Consider the following 21,909-nt stretch of genomic DNA (forward strand, 5'->3'; position numbering starts at 1 on the left):
GTCTCCACCCGCTCCTACCTCATTCTCACTAGGATTGGTCAGTAGGGCTCTGCTGACAGAGTGATCCCAACTGAGAATGTTGGCATTCTCAAAGCCCAAGGAAACAACACCCATGTGGATAAACACATGTGGGTGGCTGGGCCAACCATAGCTAGAGACATAAAGCAGGCAACAAATGTGTTTTCACAAATATATACATATGTACATATATACGCATATACAAATACATACATATATGTATATACACATAGACAAATATAGCTATATATCTACATATACAATATATGCATATACACATATACAAATATATGTATATATATACACATACACATATACATTTTTATATCATATTGTATTATATATTACATATATACATATACAAATATATGTATATTTGTACGTATACATACATAAACGTATTCTTTTTTTCCTCATAATCCTTACCACTTCTGTGAGGCTGTCATTATTGTTTCACTTTGCAGATGAGGAAACTGAGGCATAAGTAAGTGCCCCAAGGTCACAAGTTGGTGAGTCACAGAGCTAGAGTTCACGCTCATAGTGGAGGGCCCGTGCTCTCGGAGCTATGGCTCCTGGTCTCTTACCTCAAGCGTGTGCCTCACCCCACCCCTCAGTCTTCAGGCCTTCATCTAGGCAGCCCCCCACCTCCACCCACTGCCCACGTCCCAACGATGTACTTGTTTCCTGAGGCACTTCTCTTGTTTGGTAATGTCTTATGTCCTAGGAAAGAAGGCCCATAGATGCTGCTGTGTGAGCTTCCTCTGCTAGACAGAGCTGGCCCCCAGCCTTTAGATGAGGTGTAGAAGGCTGGTTACCCGGGTCACCTGTAGCCGGCCACTGTACAACACCATGGGCAGCCTAGGAGTTTCCAGAATCCCCTCTCCCCAAGGTGTTTCTTTTCTCATTTTTTAACTCCCTGCCCTCCAACATTTTATTATGAAAAACACCAAGTCTGAAGGTTACGTCCACCATGAGTATCATCTTAACACCACTTGCTTCATCGTGTAATTCTCCATCTCCTTTCTCGTCATCTGTCCATCATTCTATCTGACTTTTTGATGTATTTCCAGGTACACACCAGTACACATCTCGAAATACTTCAGTATGCATACCATAGCTAGAGTTCAATATGTTTACAGGTTTGTCTTTTGATGTAAAATGTACCTGCTATTGTTGGGAGTACATCTGCTGAGTATGGGCAGATGCGTATGCCTGCAACCCTAGCCCCCATTGATATCTTACAACATTATCATCACCCCAGAAAGTTCCCTCATCCCTCTGCCTACTCAGGCTCACCGTGCTCACAGGCGGCCAGTGTTCTTTTTCTGACACAGATTGGTTTTGACTTCTGAACCGTAATATAAATAGAATTACATAGTATGTATGCTTTTGTATAAGGCTGCTTTCACTTATCATGTTTTTGCATTTCATTCATGCGGTTTTCATTCATGCGTATCAGTAGTTCATTTTTATTGCTGAGTAGTATCCCATCGTGTTCATATACCACAGTGTGTTCACTCATTCTCTTACTGATGGGCAGCTGTTTCCAGTTTGGCGCTATTATAAATAAAGTTGCTATGAACATTTTACAAGTGTTTTCCGACATACGTTTTCATTTCTCTTGGGATTGGAATTGCTGGGTCATAGTGCAGGTGTTTGTGGTTTTATAAACAAAATAAATGCCTATGAAATTTCAACGAATATTTTATGCCCCAGAAAGAGTATTTTTCATGGTCTGTATCTGGATATGGCTATTTATTATTTTATTTTATTTTAGTTTTTTTGAGACAGAGTCTCACTTTGTTGGCCAGGCTGGAGTGCAGTGGCACGATCTCGGCTCACTGCAACCTCCGCCTCCCAAATTTAAGCAATTCTCCTGCCTCAGCCTCCTGAGTAGCTGGGATTAGAGGCGCGTGCCACCACGCCTGGCTAATTTTTGTATTTTTAGTAGAGACGGGGTTTCACCATGTTGGCCAGGCTGGTCTTGAACTCCTGACCTCGTGGTCCGCCCGCCTCAGCCTCCCAAAGTGCTGGGATTACAGACATGAGCCACGGCGCCCAGCCGGGATGTGGGTATTTCTGGAATACAAAACATCCATAGCCCTCCTTTTACTCTCAAAGCAAAACACAGACACGCACATTCGCATGCACACACCAGTATGTCCGTGTCCTGTTGGTTTGCATGGAGTTTCTGTTTTGCCACGAAGCTTTTTGCCAGCCCTTTTCCCAAAGTGTTTGTACCATTTTATACTCCCACCAGTGATGTTTGAGAGGTCTGGTTGCTTCACATGTTTGCTAATGTTTGGTGTATTAGTCTTTTTAGTTTTGGATATCCTAGTAGTTGTGTAGTGGTGTCTCCTTGTGGTTCTCCATGGGTTTTTATTCTATATTTCAGTTTGGGGAAAATGAATGAATGGAAGAAAAGAAGGGAGGAAGGATGAAGCAAATAGCTGTGTTTTGAGATCTGACACTGTATACTTCACAGCCCTGATGGACATTCTCCAAATTCTACTCCTTTTTCACATTTTCTTCTTAGAGTGTGCATTGTTCTTTTTATATTCTTCAGATTCCTTCTTTTGTTCATAATTACTTAAACCTATTCATTTTCTAATGCCTTTCAGTTGTTAATTTACTGAAGTTCTTTGGTGCTTACTAGTGCTGCTTGCTGTAGCTGCAGGGTCTGTCTCACGGTGAATTTTTTCTTTTGTGTTTTATAATTTTGGAAAGGGAGCTCATGTTAAATTTGTATTTGTAGGAATCCTGTCTGGCCTGGCTTGAGGTTGTTGTTTGCTTTAGCCTATAACCTCAGGATGGCATCAGCCTGTGACCACTTCCTGTGTAAAAGTTCATAGTTTAGGCGATACTCTCAATTCAAAGTCTGTATCTATTTGAAGACAGGCCCAAGGTTATAAATTTGCACAAACTTTTTTTTTTTTTTTTAAATACCTTGTGCCCAGTCCAAGACAAATATGTTTGTTTGCCACGGGCTGCTTTTTTCTAGTTCAACCTTTCATCAAAGGGTTGCACATTGAGCAGTGCCGTGTTACGGGGGGAGTCTTCATTCTACCTTCTTGTATTCCTTCACCTCAGCTGGGCTTTAAACCTCGACTTCTGGATGGCGAGGTTGGCACTGCCCCGTGTGAGCTACTGCCTGCCTCCGGTGCCCTGTTTCTGTCCCTAGAGTTCTTTTCCTTTCCACGGAGTTCTGGTATGCATTTCAATGAATGTTTGTATTATGTTGTCCAACATACTTATGTCCTTTATAGCTGGAGGGTTCTTAAAATTTTCTAATGCTCCATATTGCCGGAAATAAAAAGGCGGAGGGAATAAATATTATAGTCTTCTCTGATTCTTAAAAATATGAAAAATAGCTCATCAGATGACTGTAAGTCTATCCTCAGAAATCCAAGGCACACCAAGCATGTGGTGGAATGTTAACAAAAGTTTTTAAAAATGATCTTTTCTGCCAGGTGCAATGGCTCACACCTGTAATCTCAGCACTTTGGGAGGCTGAGGTGGGAGGATCCCTTGATCCTAGGAGTTTGAGACCAGCCTGAGCAACATAGTGAGATCCCCCGGCCCCCCATCTCTACAAATAATTTAAAAATCAGCTGGGCACGGTGGGGTGCACCTGTGGTCCCAGCTACTCAAGGAGGCTGAGGGAGGAGGATTGCCTGAGCCCAGGAGGTCGAGGCTCCAGTGAGCTATGATTGTGCCACTGCACTCCAGCCTGAGTGACAAAGTGAGACCCTGTCTCCAAAGGAGAAAAAAAACTACATATATATATATAAAATCTTTTTGCCCTGAGGTTTTCTCTCTGTTTTCTTTACAGGGTACAGCTCTGCGGGGGGGGAGAAAAGTGGTACCATTTTGGGCGTTCTTGAGCTTCAGAATGCAACCAGACATGTCCTTGAATGTCGTTAAGATGAAATCCAGTGACTTCCTGGAGAGTGCAGAACTGGACAGCGGAGGCTTCGGGAAGGTGTCTCTGTGTTTCCACAGAACCCAGGGACTCATGATCATGAAAACAGTGTACAAGGGGCCCAACTGCATTGAGTGAGTGGGGAGCAGGGGTGGGTGGGCTAAGCTCTGAGCGGGATGGGGACGTTGGCTGTTGTGGAGCCGTTGGCTGCTGTGGAGCTGTTGGTGGGTAGAGTGAGAGGGAGTCTGCCAAGATGTCAGGGTGACAATGGCTCTTAGGATTGTTATTGTCGCTGATGGGGACTCTGAGACTGGGTAGTGAAGGACTCTCACAGCTAGTAAGTAACAGAAGAGACATGAACAAGAAGGAAATAGAGAAAGACAAAGAGATAAGTGTGGTGAGGGGGACAATGACAAGGAAACAGGAGGATGGGTGAAGACAGACCTATTCACTCGCTTCACATTTTCAGTGAGGACCAGCCCTAAGTATAAAAATAAAAAGGCAGTTCATTCCTGAGAGGTTCTGAGAGCCTTCCCTTTAAAGCAACCAGTAGAGTGGTTTCACCTCTCTCCCTCCTTTGTCAGAGTGGTTTTGAGAGAGGCTGTTTTGTTTTTTTTTTTTAATCGTACTGTCCAGCACGGTCTTTTTTCAGGTTACCTTGCTGCTGTTCATGTACTTTTCATTCATTGATTCATTCATTCCTTCATTGATTTACATTTTTGGAGCATGCACTGCCAGTTACTGGGCAGGAGTACTGTGAGGAAGTGAGAAACCGCTCTGCCTTCTAACGCTTCTGGCCTGTGACTGGAAGAGATCGGTACAGACCCAAGCATGACCCCCGCACGTGGGAGTGATGTGTTGGAGGTGTGCACCAGGCTCTTGAGGCGCTGGCTCTGCCAGCCTCAGCATAGCACCTTTCCTGCCCACAGGCACAACGAGGCCCTCTTGGAGGAGGCGAAGATGATGAACAGACTGAGACACAGCCGGGTGGTGAAGCTCCTGGGCGTCATCTTAGAGGAAGGGAAGTACTCCCTGGTGATGGAGTACATGGAGAAGGGTAACCTGATGCACGTGCTGAAAGCCGAGGTAGAGAGTGCCCCTCCGCACGGGGATCCCCAGCGCTTGGGCCCTGGCTGTCTGTTATGGCTGCCCTTGGGGTGTTTGTTTGCAGCTCGTTAGTATAAAATTTGCAAATTGCTTGGTAGTTTGAATTTTCTTTTCCTTTTTTTATAGAGACAAGGTCTTGCTATGTTGCCCAGGCTGAACTCAAACACCTGGTCTCAAGTGATCCTCCCACCTCAGCCTCTCAAGTAGCTGGGATTACAGGCTCGATTTCCTGAAGTCAGTTTCTCCTTAAAACATCTATGCCTTGATTGGGCTCAGTGGGTCACTTCTGTAATCTCAGCACTTTTGGCAGGAGGATCACTTGAGCCTTGGTGTTCAAGACCAGCCTGGATAACACAGTGAAATCCCATCTCTACAAAAAATAAAAGGTTCATGTGAACAGAGCAAGACCCTGTCTCTGAAAAAAAGAGAAAATCTTCCTTGCCTTTTACTGCCCTGAGAGTGGTCTCTTCATCCTCTCGATCCTGTGGACAGTCCTCCATAGTCTGTGTCTTAGGAATGTGATTGGCTGTTTACCATACCTGTCCGCTGCTCTGCAATCTACAGTTCAGAGACAAGCCCTGTCTTCGTGATGCAGACATCATCTGATGTGGAGTATATGCATGATGGGATGACATTAAATATGGATTAATGAAAGGATATACACTATAAATGACCATGAGAGCAGATAGAATATTAGTGGTTGCACTTTGATACCATTCAACAAAGTTTTATTTTAAATTAAATATAGAACATTATTGGCAACAACACTGGATAGGATTTAAAACAAAAATAAAAATTGTTTACCAAAGTCAAATTATTTGAAAACATTTTTAAAAGCTTATGTGCCTGTTAAGATGAAGGCCTTGCGCTAGTTGCTCATGAATCAATAGCTAATATGACGTAGGAGAGTAAAAGGAGGCAGATAACTAAATGAGTGGTATGATGTAATGGGTTTTTTTTTTTTCTTTTGTAAGAGAACAAGGTCTCACTGTGTTGCCCAGGCTGGAGCGCAGTGGCACAATCATAGTGCACTGCAGGCTTGAACTCCTGGCCTTAAATGATCCTCTTACCTCAGCCTCCTGAGTAGCTGGGACTATGGGCATGAGCCACTGCACCCAGCTGTGTGGTGGTACTTTTTTTTTTTGAGAGGAGTCTCACTCTGTCGCCCAGGCTGGAGTGCAATGGTGCAATCTCGGCTCACTGCAACCTCCACCTCCCTGGTTCAAGCAACTCTCCTTCCTCAGCCTCTTGAGTAGCTGGGATTACAGGCGCCTACCACCATGCCTGGCTTTTTTTTTTTTATTTTTAGTAGAGACAAGGTTTCACCATGTTGGTCAGGCTGGTCTCGAACTCGTGACCTCGTGATCCGACCGCCTTGGCCTCCCGAAGTGCTGGGATTACAGGCATGAGCCACCGTTCCCAGCTGATGGTGTTTTGATAGACATACTCATTGTCTGCTGAGGGAGTACACATGAGAGGCACCCACTCAGCCTGGAATAGACAGAAAAGGCTTCCAATGTGAAGGACAAATAGACGTTTTGAAGCAGAGAATTAGAGAACAAGTGTTCTAGGCAGAGAGAATACCATGTAGAGACTGCCAAATTTGGGGAACTGTAAATTCCTGGGTTTGGCTAGAGCATAGATTGCACAGGGTATGGGGAGGGGTGGCGGGATATGGCTGCCTTTATGGCAAATACTCCCACTTTTCCACTTTCTTTTCCCACCCACCCCACAATTGCCAAGCCAACAGACATCTCACAAAAATACCCTTGGGAAGGAGAAGAGGTGATCACTTATACGCATGGTATTATAGTTTGATCAGATTGCTCTCCACCCCAGAACTAGAGAAGATCAGCTGTTTGAAGTAAACATTTTGATTGGGAAATAAGTCTTTGGTCTCTCATCCAAGTACTAACCAGGCCCAACCCTGCTTAGCTTCTGAGATGAGAGAGAAATCATTGGGGACATGAGGCATGGTGCAAGATCAGGGAAAGTTCAGATGCACCTGTTTGGACTCAGTCAGGGCATCAGGAGGACCTGAGAGAGAAGCAGAAAGAGAGGAGAGAGGGGGACCAACTTTGCTTACTCAGAAGTTTTTCCTAAGTCCAAAGGTATACCAAGGAAGAAGAGAAAACATCTTTTCTGCTACTTTCTGTATGGTGGTGACCAAGCTATTAACAGTGTAGCTCAGCTACGTTATGTCATAAATATGGTTTGAGGGGGAATCTCACTTCTATCATTAAAATTTTTTTCCTGTTAACCAACAACCAAAATACATATACATTTTTAGGAAACATCTTGTTTGTATACTGATTTTTTATTGTTAAGCAAAACTGTAATTCAACCACTATAATAGAAACTGGAATTGTTTCTGTTAGTATTGATGTTCACATAACAAGAATACAATTATAAGAACCAGTGACCTGAGACTCTACGGAATCCTGAAGTATCTGCTACCAGGTCATGAAGTAGATATGAATTCACTTAAGCGTAGTTTTAACATCATGTTTATCTCAGATTTTTCTATGATTGTAATCAGTGTGAACATGTTCCCTTGTATTCTTTTTTCTCTTAATGTTATTTTACACGCGACATTTCCATGGCATTGTTCATGTCCTTAATGTAAACTTAGTATGACGTCGTATGAGTATCCCACAGAAAATGCTTGCTCGTATATTTATTCATCCATTCATTCAACAAGCATTCCAGGTACAATCCTAGGTTCTAAAGATACAGTCCTAAATAATATATATTTTTGTTCTCAAGGAGCTTAATTTTATAGTATTTTATGCATTACCAAATTATTGTGGGATTTTTGTTTTTACACTAACAAAATACAACACGAATACCCTCTGCCCCCCCGAATGAAATCTTTCTTGTTTCCCAGTGACAGCAGTACTGTGGTGCACCCACTGGAAGGAAACCTGGTAACCCTCTCCTCAGGCTCAGATCCCACCACCCTTTCATGAAACAGCTGCTTTGGCCTGTTTGATAACCTTTCCATTTCATCGACTTAATATCACTTGTTTTAGATGAGTACCCCACTTTCTGTAAAAGGAAGGATAATTGTGGAAATCATTGAAGGAATGTGCTACTTACATGGAAAAGGCGTGATACACAAGGACCTGAAGCCTGAAAATATCCTTGTTGATAATGACTTCCACATTAAGGTAAACCATCATCTGGAGGCTTCCAGAAAGTTGGGTGATTTTAGTTTTAATTCTCCAATGTAAATCCATTCTTGTACATTGGAGAAGCTAAAGGAAGACCTAGCTCAGCTTATAACTGGTGATGATGGTGCCGAAAGCCTCTACCGGCGATTGAGAGGAAGGCTGCAGGCTTGATGGGATCAGGAGATAACTGTCAGGATAACTCATATCTTTTGGGGAGGAGTAGAGTTGAATGGGGTAGATGAGAAGACCTCTTTCCTAGACTGTGTTTTCTCCTCTGTTAGAAACATATAGAAACATTCAAGGGTTGCCCTTTTCGTCCTGGAATGGGCCATTGGTGTCATAATGTTCTCCAGGAAATCTGTGTCACCAAGACTCTCCTCCTCTGGAAATGCAGGGGAATGTGAAGGTGTGTGCGGAAAATCCTTAGAGTTCAGATATGGCCTAAGAGTGAGATCAGCAGCCAGGTGCGGTGGCCCACGCCTGTTATCTCAGCACTTTGGTAGGCTGAGGTGGGCGGATCACCTGAGATCCGGAGTTCGAGACCAGCCTGACCAACATGAAGAAACCCCATCTCTAATAAAAATACAAAATCAGCTGGGCGTGGTGGTGCATGCCTGTAATTCCAGCTACTCGGGAGGCTGAGGCAGGAGAATTGCCTGAACCGGGGAGGTGGAGGTTGTGGTGAGCCGAGATTGTGCCATCGCACTCCAGCCTGGGCAATAAGAGCGAAACTCTGCCTCAAAAAAAAAAAAAAAAAAAAAAAAAGATCAGCAGTGCATCAAAAACCTCTAGTTTGAAATTTTGTTTTATATTTGTATTTGATTGTTTATTTCTGTCTGTATTTTAAAAATCAGTTTCCTTTGAACACATTCTTTCCACTGTCGTAAAGGGAACAAGGGAAAGGGATTTTTCTTTTGTTCATTCAACGGCAGGATTTAGCTAGGGGAGTGTCATATCTAATTGGCTTCCGCAGCAGGAATCCAAGCACAAGAATCCAAAAGGGGAGCGGAAGGGGAAGCAGCCCTAGGGGAGGCACCCAGGAGCTGCTGACACAGGGGTCTCTCTCCACCAGCAGGTTCTGCGTCTGGTGCTTTGTCCTAGTCTTGGACAAAGGGCTGGGAATAAAAATTACTTATTCATAACCTATCTTCAAATTCATGACTTCTCTCTTATGTCGTGGGTTAGAATCTGTGGATTTTAGGTACTCATGTGCCACAGTTCATCCCCACATGCTTGCTTGGATTCCTGGAGACAGAAGTGGAACTGGCACCTATATTCTCTTCTTAACTGTGCTGCTCTGTCATTTTGCCCTGCCACCACTGTTCTTGTTCTGTGTCTGACCTTGCTATTTTTCTCTCTGCTTTTTTGTCTGTTTTTCTCCTCCTTTCTACCCTATCTCCTCTTAGGTTCAGGCTACAGCTCAAAACAAGCAACACTGCAGTCCTTATCCTCAGTGTGTCTTTGGGATCCTTGGACACTCGCATCCATGGGCCTCTGGACGCCATTTGGGGAAATAGAAGGTGTAGTATTTAGCCACTGTCTGCTACATAAATGTGCAGAGAAGAAAATAACCATTTTTCCCCCAAGCCCTAGAAATAGTTGAAAAACATATGCAGAGTCAATGGGGAATTAGAATAAATATGTTTGGTTGTTACTGTTCTTGTCAGAAACGTCTTCCGCTTTTCCCCTCCCCCTTATTGCATAAGGAATACGATACCAGAATTTCATGTGAACGTTTCCTGGGGGACATTTTACAAATGGCTGAGGAGACACACAGTTTCTATGAGTCTGTTGAGAAGTCGCTGTTTTGAACCTGCCCAGTGCAACCATTTCTGGAAAATTTACCATACCTTATGTATAATAGATAAGCCCAAAATTTAAAGTCAGATCTGATTTGCTTATGGCCTTCCCCAAACAATCCCAGTGGCTCAATCTCTTTTGCAGATCGCAGACCTCGGCCTTGCCTCCTTCAAGATGTGGAGCAAACTGAGTAATGAAGAGCACAATGAGCTGAGGGAAGTGGACGGCACCTCTAAGAAGAATGGCGGCACCCTCTACTACATGGCGCCCGAGCACCTGAATGATGTCAACGCAAAGCCCACAGAGAAGTCGGATGTGTACAGCTTTGCTGTAGTACTCTGGGTGATATTTGCAAATAAGGAGCCATATGAAAGTAAGGCATTAGAGGAGTGGGGTTTTGATATGAACCAACACTGTTAAATGAAATAATGGGCTTCGGTGAAATCAGTTAAGGTTTATAATTATTTGTTCTTTTAACGTCAGTCTTACCTGCTCAACTGTGAGTTCCGTGAGAGCAAGGACCACATCTGATTTATCCACTGCTGTCTCCTCAGCATCTACACGTACTGTGCCTGGAACTAATAGGTGCCCAGTAAATTTTTGTTGAATGAATGAGTAATCCCATTTAGGAATCAGTGATCATAGGATGAATAGGAACCTCGATAGTGTGTCATTAGCTGAAGAGGTGCTGTGAAATTCCAGGGTTCTTCCTAGACAGGAAAGTTGATTGTTTCTGCTTGTGAGGACTTAGCCTTTCACACTACAAGACATACACTTCATACTTTCACTCATTCACTTGCTCCTTCATTCAAGAATTATTTCTTTTCAGTCCCTACTGTGGGCACTTGAGTCGGCATTGGGAATATAAAGATGAGTAAGTCATGGCTTGTGTAGGACAGAGACACTCTTCAGTTTGTTAAGTGCATAAACTGATGGATGTTTTCCTACATACTTTTCTTGGGCGATCATCAGCTCCCATGGTTTGATGATCATCTCTTTGCAAATGCTTCTTAAATCTGTGTCTCTGGCTCTGGCCTGGATATCCACTTGTCTTACGGTCAGATCCATCGCAGGTACCAGAGGAACCTCCAAAGCAGCATCCCCCAAACACACCCATCTTGTCGACACTGTCCTGCAGCTCGCCCTGCTTCACCTCTCTTCATATGCTCGGGAAGTGGCATCGCCATCCTTTTACCAAGTTGTTGCCCAATAAGAAACCCTAGAGTCATCCCAGACTCGCCCTTGCCCCTCTCTCCCACATTCTATCAGATCTCAAAACCTATGAATTCAAGATATATGTATGACTCAAGATATGTCTGCAACCCATCTGCCTTTCTCTGTCTCCACTGGCCTCTGCTCAGTTCAAACCCTCCTCGTTTCTGCAGCAGGCTCCTTCCACCGTCCACCATTCATGTGGCAGCCAAAATGGTCATCCTAAAAGGCACATGCAACCCTCTCCCTCACATATTGGAAATCCTTCCCAGATGCTCTGTGGTATTCAGGATGAAGTTCGAATTCCTCAGTGTGGAATAAAAGGTCTTCATGTTCTGGCCTTTGCTTCTCTACTGGCCTCGTCCCTAACCCTCCCTTCTTTGTCAGTGTGCAGTTACACTGAGGAATTTGTGGGATGCGTCATGATCTCTGTAACTTCTAGTCTGTTGATATCCTGCTTCTCTTGCCTGGAGTCCTCCTCCTTAAGTCTCCCTTTCCCATTCTTTACCTGCTAATTTTTCTGGACTCAACAAAGCCTTCCTGGACCTTCTTAGTCAGGTTTGTGCTACTGGAACCCCTTGTACATCCATCTTTTTTTTTTTTTTTCCCGTGAGACAGAGTCTCATTCTGTCGCCAGGTTGGAGTGCAGTGGCGCAGTCTCGGCTCACTGCAGCCTCCACCTCCCAGGTTCAAGCAATTCTCCTGCCTCAGCCTCCCGAGTAGCTGGGACTACAGGTGCACACCACCATGCCCAGCTAATTTTTGTATTTTTAGTAGAGACGGGGTTTCACCATGTTGGCCAGGATGGTCTGGATCTCTTGACCTCGTGATCCGCCTGTCTCAACCTCCCAAAGTGCTGGGATTACAGATGTGAACCACTATGCCCAGCCTCATCCTTCTTGAATAGCAATGATCACTCTGTGTTTTAAGTCACTCTCATTAAACTGAGCTCCTAAAGACAAGGACTGCCCCATATTTGCTTTTGCACATGGAGCATGCCATTGGCCTTGCCCACATAATCTTTTTGTTCCATCAGCAGGCAGCTTTGTCGAGAATTTTGTTTTATCTGCAGACATTAAGATATTGTTTGGTCATCTCTATAGTGGAATATGTCAGCTCCTTGTCATAAGGCCATTCCAACTCTATGGAATGAGGCAGCTGTACCAGAGGCTGAGAAAAATGAGCAGTATTGTTCAAGTTCTGTCACCTTCCTGCCTGAGGAGCAAGACCTGAAAGAAAATCTTTGCTTTGTAGATGCTATCTGTGAGCAGCAGTTGATAATGTGCATAAAATCTGGGAACAGGCCAGATGTGGATGACATCACTGAGTACTGCCCAAGAGAAATTATCAGTCTCATGAAGCTCTGCTGGGAAGCGAATCCGGAAGCTCGGCCGACATTTCCTGGTAAGAGCATCTTTTCTGACTGTGTAGGATGCATCCTGTGTGGTGATTTTCGTAGTAACATATTGTTAGGAACTTGGTTTGAATCCTCAGAAAACTGAGTTCGACTTGACTTGTGGTTTTAAACTGATTTTCTAGATTTCAAACATGTTGTTCAGTGCAAAGAAGCCCTCTCTCTCAAAAGCATGATGGCACATAAGGCCTTCTTGTTTCCTTTTTTTGTAATTAACTTTTTAACTTGGGTTTAAATATACATAACATGAAATTTAACATTGTAACTGTTTTCAAGTGCACTGTTCAGGGGCAGTAAGTACAGTCCCATAGTACATTCACTTTCCATCATCTCTCTCTGTCTCTATGAATTTAACTGCACTGGGTGCCTTATATAAGTGGAACCATACAATATTTGTCCTTTTGTGTCTGGTTTATTCCACTTGGCATGATGTCCTCGAGGTTCATCTGTGTTGTAGCATATGTCAGAATTTCTTTCCTTTTCAAGGCTGAATAATATTCCATTGTATGAATAGAGTGCATTTTGTTTATCCATTCGTCCGTCTATGGGCACTTAGGTGGCTTTGACCAGCCTTCTTGCTTCTTCACTTCTTTTATTTCCATCCCCTCCCTTGTTTAGCTGGCATCTTTAGAAAGTATTTTGCCGTCTAGATTGGCCTTGTCATACAGGGATAAGGAAAGATGCCGGGATGTTTGCTGAGCAGTATTCTATGGTGTGGATGTACCACAGTTTGGTTAACTACTCACTCCTTGAAAGACTTGTTTCCAGTTCTTAACTGTTGGGACTAAAGCAGCTGTAAATATTCATGGACATGTTTTTGTGTGAATATAAGTCTTCATTTCTCTGGAATAATACCCAGGGGTACAATAACTAGGTTGTGTGGTAGTTCCATGTACAGTTTATTTAAAAAATTCCCAAACATTTTCCCAGAGGGGCTGTGCCATTTTATGTTCGGTGTCCGAGTGATGCAGGTTCTTGTATCCTCACCAGCATGGGGTACCCAGGCTACTCACCCTTCTGCTTAGTCAACTACAAATTTATTTCAGTATTCCCACAAGCCCCACTTCAGGTTTGGTAATTCGTTAGAAAGACTCACAGAACTCAAGAAAACATTTTACTTACGTCTCCCCTTTTACTGCAGTGGGTACAATTCAGAAACAGCCAAATGGAAGAGATGTACAAGGTGAGGTATGGGAGGAGGGTGTACAGAACTTCCATAGCCTTTCAAGATACACTGCATTCCAGTGCTTCTATGTGTTCAGCAACCTGAAACTCTCCAAGCCTCTCCATTTAAGGTGATTTATGGAAGTTCCATTGCATACGCATGACTGACTAAATCATGGTCATTGGTGCTTGAGCTTAATCTCCAGTCCCTCTCTCCTCACTGGAAGTCGAAGGTGGAGCTGAAAGTCCCAACCTTCTAATTATAGCTTGGTCTTTCTGGTTGCTAGCCCCCATTCTGAAGTTGCCTAGTTTTCTGACCCCACCCAAAAGACACTTTTAGAAGACTCCAAGGATTTTAGGTGCTACCTGCCATGAACAAAACCAAACCTTCCTGATTCTCCAAGGTGTCTTATTAGTTTCCTTTCTGTTTAGAGAACTTTCCTTAATCATTCTTTTAGAATATGTCTGAACTCTGTCATTCTAAAATTTTTTCCCTTATAGGGAAGGTGTTATTTTTCTCTTGCTGCTTTCAAGACTTTGTCTTTATTTTTCAGAGATTTAGTTGTTATTTATCTTGGTGTGGATTCCTTTGGGTTTATTCTGTTTAGGTTTTGCTCAGCTTCTTAAATCTGTAGGTTTATGCCTCTTAAACCATATTTGGGAAGCTTTCAGCCATTATTTCTGTAAGTACTTTTTAACCCCCACTCTCTTTCTCTTTTCTTTCTGGAATTCTGACAACATAAAAACTATATCTTTGGTTATGGTTATAGTCCCACAGGTCCCACTGAGGCTCTGTTTTTTTTTTTTTGTTTTTTTGTTTTGTTTGTTTGTTTTTTTCAGTTAATTTTCTCTCTCTTACTCAGACTGGGTAAGTTCTATCATTCCGTTCACTGATTTTTCTGTTTCTCCTCGATTCCACAGTTGAACCTGTCTACTGAGCTTTTTTTTTTTTTTTGACACGGAGTCTCGCTCTGTCACCCAGGTTGGAGTGCAGTGGCGCAAGCCCTGCCTCCCGGGTTCACACCATTCTCCTGCCTCAGCCTCCCGAGTAGCTGGGACTACAGGTGCCCGCCACCACGCCTGGCTGATTTTTTGTATTTTTAGTAGAGACAGGGTTTCACCATGTTAGCCAGGATGGTCTCGATCTCCTGACCTTGTGATCAGCCCGCCTTGGCCTCCCAAAGTGCTGGGATTACAGGTGTGAGCCACTGTGTCTGGCCTACCGAGCTTTTTATTATGTTTTGGTCATTAAAGTTTTCAGCTCTAAAATTTATATTCTCCCCTTTTTTGCTGAGACTTTCTATTTTTCATTTGTTTCAAGCAGGTTCATAACTGTTAATTGAATCGTTTTTATCATGGCTGTTTTAAAATCCTTGACAGGTAATTCTAACATTGCTGTCATCTCAGTATTGGCATCTATTGATTGTCTTATTTCATTCAGTTTCTGATTCTTAATATAATGGGTAATTTTTCTGTTGAAACTTATACATTTTCTTCCTATGTTTTGAGATTCTGTATCCTCTTTAAGCCTTCTGTTTTAACTGAACTTTCCTGACACTGCTCTGACAAGGGAAGAGTGGTAGCCACCTTATTAGTGCTGGGTAGAGGTAGAAGTTCAGCCTCTCGACTCAGCCCTTATTGACACCCAAGGTCAGAGACTCCTCTTCACTGCTGATCAGGGGTGGGAATTCTGGCAGAGTCAACATGGTCCCCACTGACACGGAGGTGAAGGTACCTCATTACTATTGGACAGTGTTAAAAGTCCTGATTCTCCACTAGACCTCCTCTGACACTTCCCCAGTGGGGAAGGGAAGGGTGGTCTTGTTACTGCCATGTGGGGCAAATCCAGGCTATTCTTGTGTTCTCCTGACATCATGGGAGTGGAGGCGCTCATTATCAGCTGGCAGGTAGGACAGCCCTGGCTTCCTGTTGGGCCTTCTCTGACATTACCCCGGTGGGGGTGTTGGGTTACGTTGTTACTGTCTCATGCGGTTGGATGTTGAGGCTCTCCACTTGGCCTTAGCTGCTGTGAGTGGGGTTGGAGCCACAGGGTTTTTTTCTGTTGTGGCTGGCTGGAACAGAATGGTTGTTGACTAAAAGTTTTCTCCTATCCAAGTACTAACCAGACCTGACCCTGCCTGACTTCCAAGATCAGACAAGCTTGGGCATATTCAGGATGGCATGGCTGTAGACTGGCTAAAGGTTTTCTGTCTGTCCCTTGCTGCCTCTTGCTTAGTTCTTTGGCTAGAAAGAGCAGGCTTTGGCTGGAGATTTTTTTTTATCTGTGGCTCTTGATGGTTTGAGGTTGCCACCTTTTCAGCCAAGTCTGAGATATATGAGGAAAAGAGAAAATCCAGTGAACTCACTATCGTGTGTTTCATCTGATCCCGAGGTTTCCTGCTGGTCTGCCTCCTTCTCTTCTCCTTTCAGAGACTCTGTATGTTTGTTTTATAAATAATATATAGGATGTTTTTGTTGTACTTAGAAGGAAGAATAAGAAAAAAGTATGTCCACTCCATCTTCCTGGAACTGGAAGTTTCTTTTTTCTTTTAAGGCTAACAGCTGTAACCCATTACACTAAATCCTTGCTCTGACTATCCCGACCTCTCATAAATTTGATGCCAGAGGGACAGAAACATGGAGTTCGCCCATCCCTGTTCAGCTGGAGATGAACTCACATCAGGGAGCAGTTTGTGCTGCAGCCAGAGAAACTGTAGCACGAATAAAAAGCACAAAGAGCACAGGCTGTTTAGGCAGAAACCCCTGGTTTCCTGTGTTAGCCTATCCCTTGTTCTGTCTATTAATCTTATTAGTCTCTATCAGAGTCAGTGATTTGGAGCTTAAATTTTTATTTAAGCTTTGCCCACAGATGAGGTAAGTAATTCAAAGATAATAGATGGCTAATATTTTTATTTTATGTTAGAAAATAATTAAGAAATTTAAAGTACATTTACTTTTACAGGCATTGAAGAAAAATTTAGGCCTTTTTATTTAAGTCAATTAGAAGAAAGTGTAGAAGAGGACGTGAAGAGTTTAAAGGTAGGCAATATAGCAGATGCTCAAAATATTAACATAGCAAAATATATACTGTCAATCATGAAAACCAAAACAAAGTCATCTGTTATTGAGATTTGAGGTAAGCTAGCTTGGTAAACATATAAAACAAAATGAGCAGTTGTCTGCAAATATCATCCTGTTGGCATACTGGACCCACTTCTCCTTCATAACTCATGAAATGAGAGAAAACATATATAGCAATATGAAAACAAAAGCACAATGTCACTGGCAAAGATTGGAAAGTACCATTAAGTGGATCAGCCATTTTGAGGAATTCTTGAAAGATAGAAAGAACACAGAATTATTCTGCTGAGACATAGAACAGACAAGGAATACTAGCCCAAGACATAATGCTGAGGAAGAAGTACCGGAGGGGCAGTCTTTGGTCAGTGTGCAGAAGTAACAGCACAGTCACCTGAGATGTTGACAGGGGAGTCATCTGAGAACCTCATTTATGCTATTTAGGAAAGTCAGCTTCTCTCCCTCCTTCCCCTGTACTTAGCAACAGATGGCAGCAGCATCTGCCCAAGACTGAAGCAAGGAGGTGGTTTCTGGGGTTAGAGGGGCATGACAAGGCCCAGTTAGGAACCAATCAACTAAGAGGAATGGAGACCACCCCGCCCCCTCCGTCGACTCTGGAATCAAGCTACTGCCATCCATCTTCCAGCAACTTACCCCATAATCATGAACAGGAGACTACGGTAAATAAAACAGGCAAACAGAGACTTTAAAATATAATTTAAAAAAGAGATTAGAATCAGCTAAGATAAACTCTAAGGCAAAAAATCATTCCCTCAAACAATCAGGAATATTTCATAATGATAAAAGGCCCAATTCATCTGGAAAGTATAACCGCTTTAAATGTGAATCTACCTTCAATAACATGAGCTCAAAATCAACACAGCCAAAAGTGACAGAACTCAAAGAAAAACTGACAAACCCACAATTACAACTGAAGATTTTAATACACATCTCTCTTCAATTGATAGAACAAGCAAACAAAAATCAGTAAGGATATAGAAGACAGGAAGAACACGACTAACACACTTGACCTAACGGAAACACAGGATACGCTGTACCTAATAACTGCAGCACACCTACCTTTAAAGGCTTTTCAAGAACATACAGAGCATTTTCAAAAACTGACCATGTGCTGGGAAATCAAACAAGTCTCAATTTAAAAGGACTGTAATCATAAAAATGTCCTCTGACTATATTTCAATTATGTTCAAAATTAATTTTAAAAAGGTAATTGGAAAATCTTATGTGGTTAGAAGTAACGAAATATACTTTTAAATATCCCCTGGGTCAAAAAAAATAAATCACAATGGTATTTAGAAAATGTTTTTCACTGAAGGCTAACAAAACACTACATATTAAAATTATAAAATGCACTTTGCAAAGGAGTACTTAATATAACCTTAAATAAATAAATATTTCATATATATATGAAGAAAGGCTGAAAATTAATTAGCCAAACATTATCTGAAGAAGACAGCAAAATAAACCTAGAGAAAAAAGAAGTAAATAATAAGGAAAAGAGCATAAATTAATGACGTAGAAAGTAACTAACAGCGGATCAAAAAATCCAAATATTGGTTATTCGAAAGGCTAATACAATAGACTAGTTAAGACTGATAGAGCCAGGTGTGAGGTAATCCCAGTTACTTGGGAGGCTGGGGTGAGAGGATCGTTTGAGGCCAGGAGTTTGAGACCAGCCTAGGCCACATAGTGAGACCCCATCTCTAAAAAAATAAAATAAAAAATTAATGAGACATGGTGGCATGTGCCAGTAGTCCCATGAAGGCTGAGATGGGAGGACTGCTTGATCCCAGGAGTTTGAGGCTGGAGTAAGCTATGATCATGCCGCTGCACTCCAACCTGGGCAACAGAGTGAGACCCTACTTCTAAGAAAAAAAAGAAAAAAAAAGACTGACAAAAAAGGAGACAAGATTGAAATCCATGAATAAGGAGGAATCACTATAGGTCCTGCAGACATCAAATGGTATTAAGAAAATATTATGAACAACTTTTTGTTAATTATTTTAAAATTTAGATAAAATGGACCAATGTCTTAAAAAAGTTCAATTTAGCAAAGCTAACTCAAATAGAGATAGAAACTTAGAATATTGCTGTAACTATTAAAAGAAGCAGTGATAAAAAAAAAACTTCCTATAGAGAAAACCTCACAGAGAGCTTCATCAATGATTTCTGCCAAATATTCAATGAAGAAATTATGTCAATCTTATACAGTTTTCTCTAGATAATAGAGAAGAGAGAACTCTTCTAGATTCACTTTGTGTAAGCATAACCTTGATTCCCAAAACTGGAAAATAAGGTACAAGAAAGGAAAATTACAGACCAATCTTGTTTAACAGTATAGATGCAAAAGTTCTAAATAAAATACTATAAACAAACTCAATTCATCAAAGAACAAACACAAAATTGGGTTTCTGCCAAGAATGCAAAGTTAGTTTAACTTTATGAAAATCTGTCATTATAATTTATTACATTGTCTTCTTAAATGAGAAAAAGATATATCTTTTCAATAGATGCAGATAAATCTGTTGATAAAATGTAATGTTTATTCATGATTAAAAATGCTAGCAAGTCAGAAAAGAAATTCCTTTTCTGATAATAAGGTATCTTGAACAGAAGTTTTGTACTTATTTTAACAAAATGTTAACAGCCTTTTTTTTTTTTTGAGGCAAGGTCTTACTCTGTTGCCTAGGCTGGAGTGCAGTGGCGTGATCACGGCTCACTGTATCGTTGACCTCCCAGGCCGAAGCGATCCTCTCACCTCAGCCCCCTGAGTAGTTGGGACCACAGGCATGCACCACCATGCCTGGCTAATTTGTATTTTTTGTAGAGACAGGATTTTGCCATGTTGCCCAGGCTGGTCTCAAACTCATGAGCTCAAGCCATCTGCCCTCTTCAGCTTCTCAAAGTGCTGGAATTACAAGGCGTGAGCCACGTGTCCAGCCCACCTTTCTTTGAAATAATATGCAAGACCAAGCTACTTACCACCCCTATTTCTGGTCAGCCTGGTACTGGAGGCCCTAGCTATTTTAGTAGAGCAAGAAAAAGAAAGAAGAGATATAGGATTGGAAAAGAAGAAACAAAACTGTTCATAGGTTATAGATGTGTACATAGAAAAACTCAAAAGTATCTTTTAAATTAATAATAGTTTAGTTATAAAAATCAATATATAAAAATAAATCTTACAAAAGGTATGTAGTAACTCTAAAAGTATAACCTTAATTGAGAGACATAAGACCAAAGTAAGTAAAGAAATATACCATTTACTTTGTGATTTGGAAGTCACCATAGTACGAAGATGTCAGCTCTTCCCAGATTGATCTATAGAATCAATGCAATCTCAACCAATATCTCAAGTTTTTTTTGTTTTTTTTTTTTTTTGAGACAGAGTTTCGCTCTGTCTCCCAGGCTGGAGTGCAGTGGCATGATCTCGGCTCACTGCAAGCTCTACCTCCTGGGTTCATACAATTCTCCTGCCTCAGTCTCCTGAGTAGCTGGGACTACAGGCGCCCACCACCACGCCCAGCAAATTTTTTTTTTTTTTTTTTTAATAGAGACGGTGTTTCACCGTGTCAGCTAAGATGGTCTCGATCTCCTGACCTCGTGATCTGCCCGCCTCAGCCTCCCAGAGTGCTGGGATTACAGGTGTGAGGCACCGTGCCCAGCCAAGTTTTTTTTTTTTTTTTTTTTTTTTTTGAGAGAGAGTCTTGCTCTGTTGCCCACACTGGAGTTCAGAGGCGCAATCTCGTCTCACTGAAACCTCTGCCTCCCGCGTTCAAGCGATTCTCCTACCTCAGCCTCCCGAGTAGCTGGGATTAAAAGCGTGCGCCACCATGCCCGGCTAATTTTTGTATTTTTAGTAGACATGGGGTTTCACTATGTTGGCCAGGCTGGTCTTGAACTCCTGACCTCAAAGGGTCCGTCTGCCTTGGCCTCCCAAAGGGCTGGGATTACAGGTGTGAGCCAACACGCCCGGCCTATATCTCAACCTTTTAGTTTTGTGTGTGTGTGGCAAGTGGGTGTGAGGAGTGGAACTTGACAAACCTACTCTGAAATCCATATGAAAAGGTAAAGAAGAGAATAAGAACAGCCAGGATGCCCTTGAAGAAGGACAAGACTAGTAGTGAAGGGTTTGCCTTATCAGATTCTTGTCAAGAATTATTATAAAGCTATATTAAAAAGACAGTGGTATTGGTATAGGTTGGACAGATACTGTTGGAATGGAGTTGAAAACCCATAGATCTACACATACCTAGAAACTTGATTTTCACAGAGATGGCACTGTAGAGCAGTGGGGAAGTGACAGTCTTTTCAGTAAATGGTGCTGAGACAACTGGGTATCCACATGGTACAGAAATGAAATTGGGCTTCTACCTTACACCATACCAAAAAATCAGCTCCAGGTTGATTACTGACAGAAATGTGAAAGATAAAATTATAAAGCTATTGGAAAATATAGGAGAATTTGTCCATATCCTCAGGGTAGGGGATCCTCAACAGTATACAAAAGCATTAGCTGTAGTGGTAAGAATTGATAAATTTTAAAATTTATAAAATTTTAAATGAACGTTTAAAACAAATTTATAAATGAATTCATTGTAAAATTCTATAAATTATTTATAAATAAATTTATACATTTATAAATTTATAAGATTTTTAAATGAATGTATACATTCATTTTAAAACTTTTATTCATCAAAATAAACCATTAAGAGAATGGAGGCAGGGCGTGGTGGCTCATGCCTGTAATCCCAGCACTGTGGGAGGCTGAGGTGGGAGGATCGCTTGAGGCCAGGAGTTTGAGACTAGCCTGGGCAACATAGTCAGACCTCCTCTTTACAAATAATAATTAAGAAATTAGCTGGGCATGGTGGTGCACACTTGTGGTCCCAGCTACTCAGGAGGCTGAGATGAGACGACTGCTTGGGCCCGGGAGGCTGTGCCATTGCGCTCCAGCCTGGGTTACTGAATGAGACCCCATCTCCAATAAATGAATAAATAAA

At 42.1% G+C, this 21,909-nt stretch overlaps 1 protein-coding gene across 8 annotated transcripts in view; it reads left to right on the plus strand.

Annotated features, from left to right (window-relative positions):
• RIPK1 (receptor interacting serine/threonine kinase 1) overlaps positions 1-21,909 on the plus strand; it is a 46,757-nt gene that overhangs the window by 8,937 nt on the left and 15,911 nt on the right. For 4 of the 8 annotated variants that reach the window (XM_024248764.3, XM_024248765.3, XM_024248763.3 and 1 more), the window contains exons 2-7: positions 3,851-4,074; positions 4,870-5,026; positions 8,080-8,217; positions 10,165-10,393; positions 12,487-12,636; positions 16,773-16,849. In XM_024248764.3, coding sequence (XP_024104532.1) covers positions 3,911-4,074; positions 4,870-5,026; positions 8,080-8,217; positions 10,165-10,393; positions 12,487-12,636; positions 16,773-16,849 — 915 coding nt within the window. In that variant the 5' untranslated portion in view covers positions 3,851-3,910. The remainder of the gene's footprint in view (positions 1-3,850; positions 4,075-4,869; positions 5,027-8,079; positions 8,218-10,164; positions 10,394-12,486; positions 12,637-16,772; positions 16,850-21,909) is intronic. The other 4 variants (XM_054557129.2, XM_054557130.2, XM_063725310.1 and 1 more) reach the window with 1 other exon arrangement.

Source organism: Pongo abelii, chromosome 5 (assembly GCF_028885655.2).
Source record: "Pongo abelii isolate AG06213 chromosome 5, NHGRI_mPonAbe1-v2.0_pri, whole genome shotgun sequence".
In the NCBI taxonomy this organism is placed as follows: domain Eukaryota; kingdom Metazoa; phylum Chordata; class Mammalia; order Primates; family Hominidae; genus Pongo; species Pongo abelii.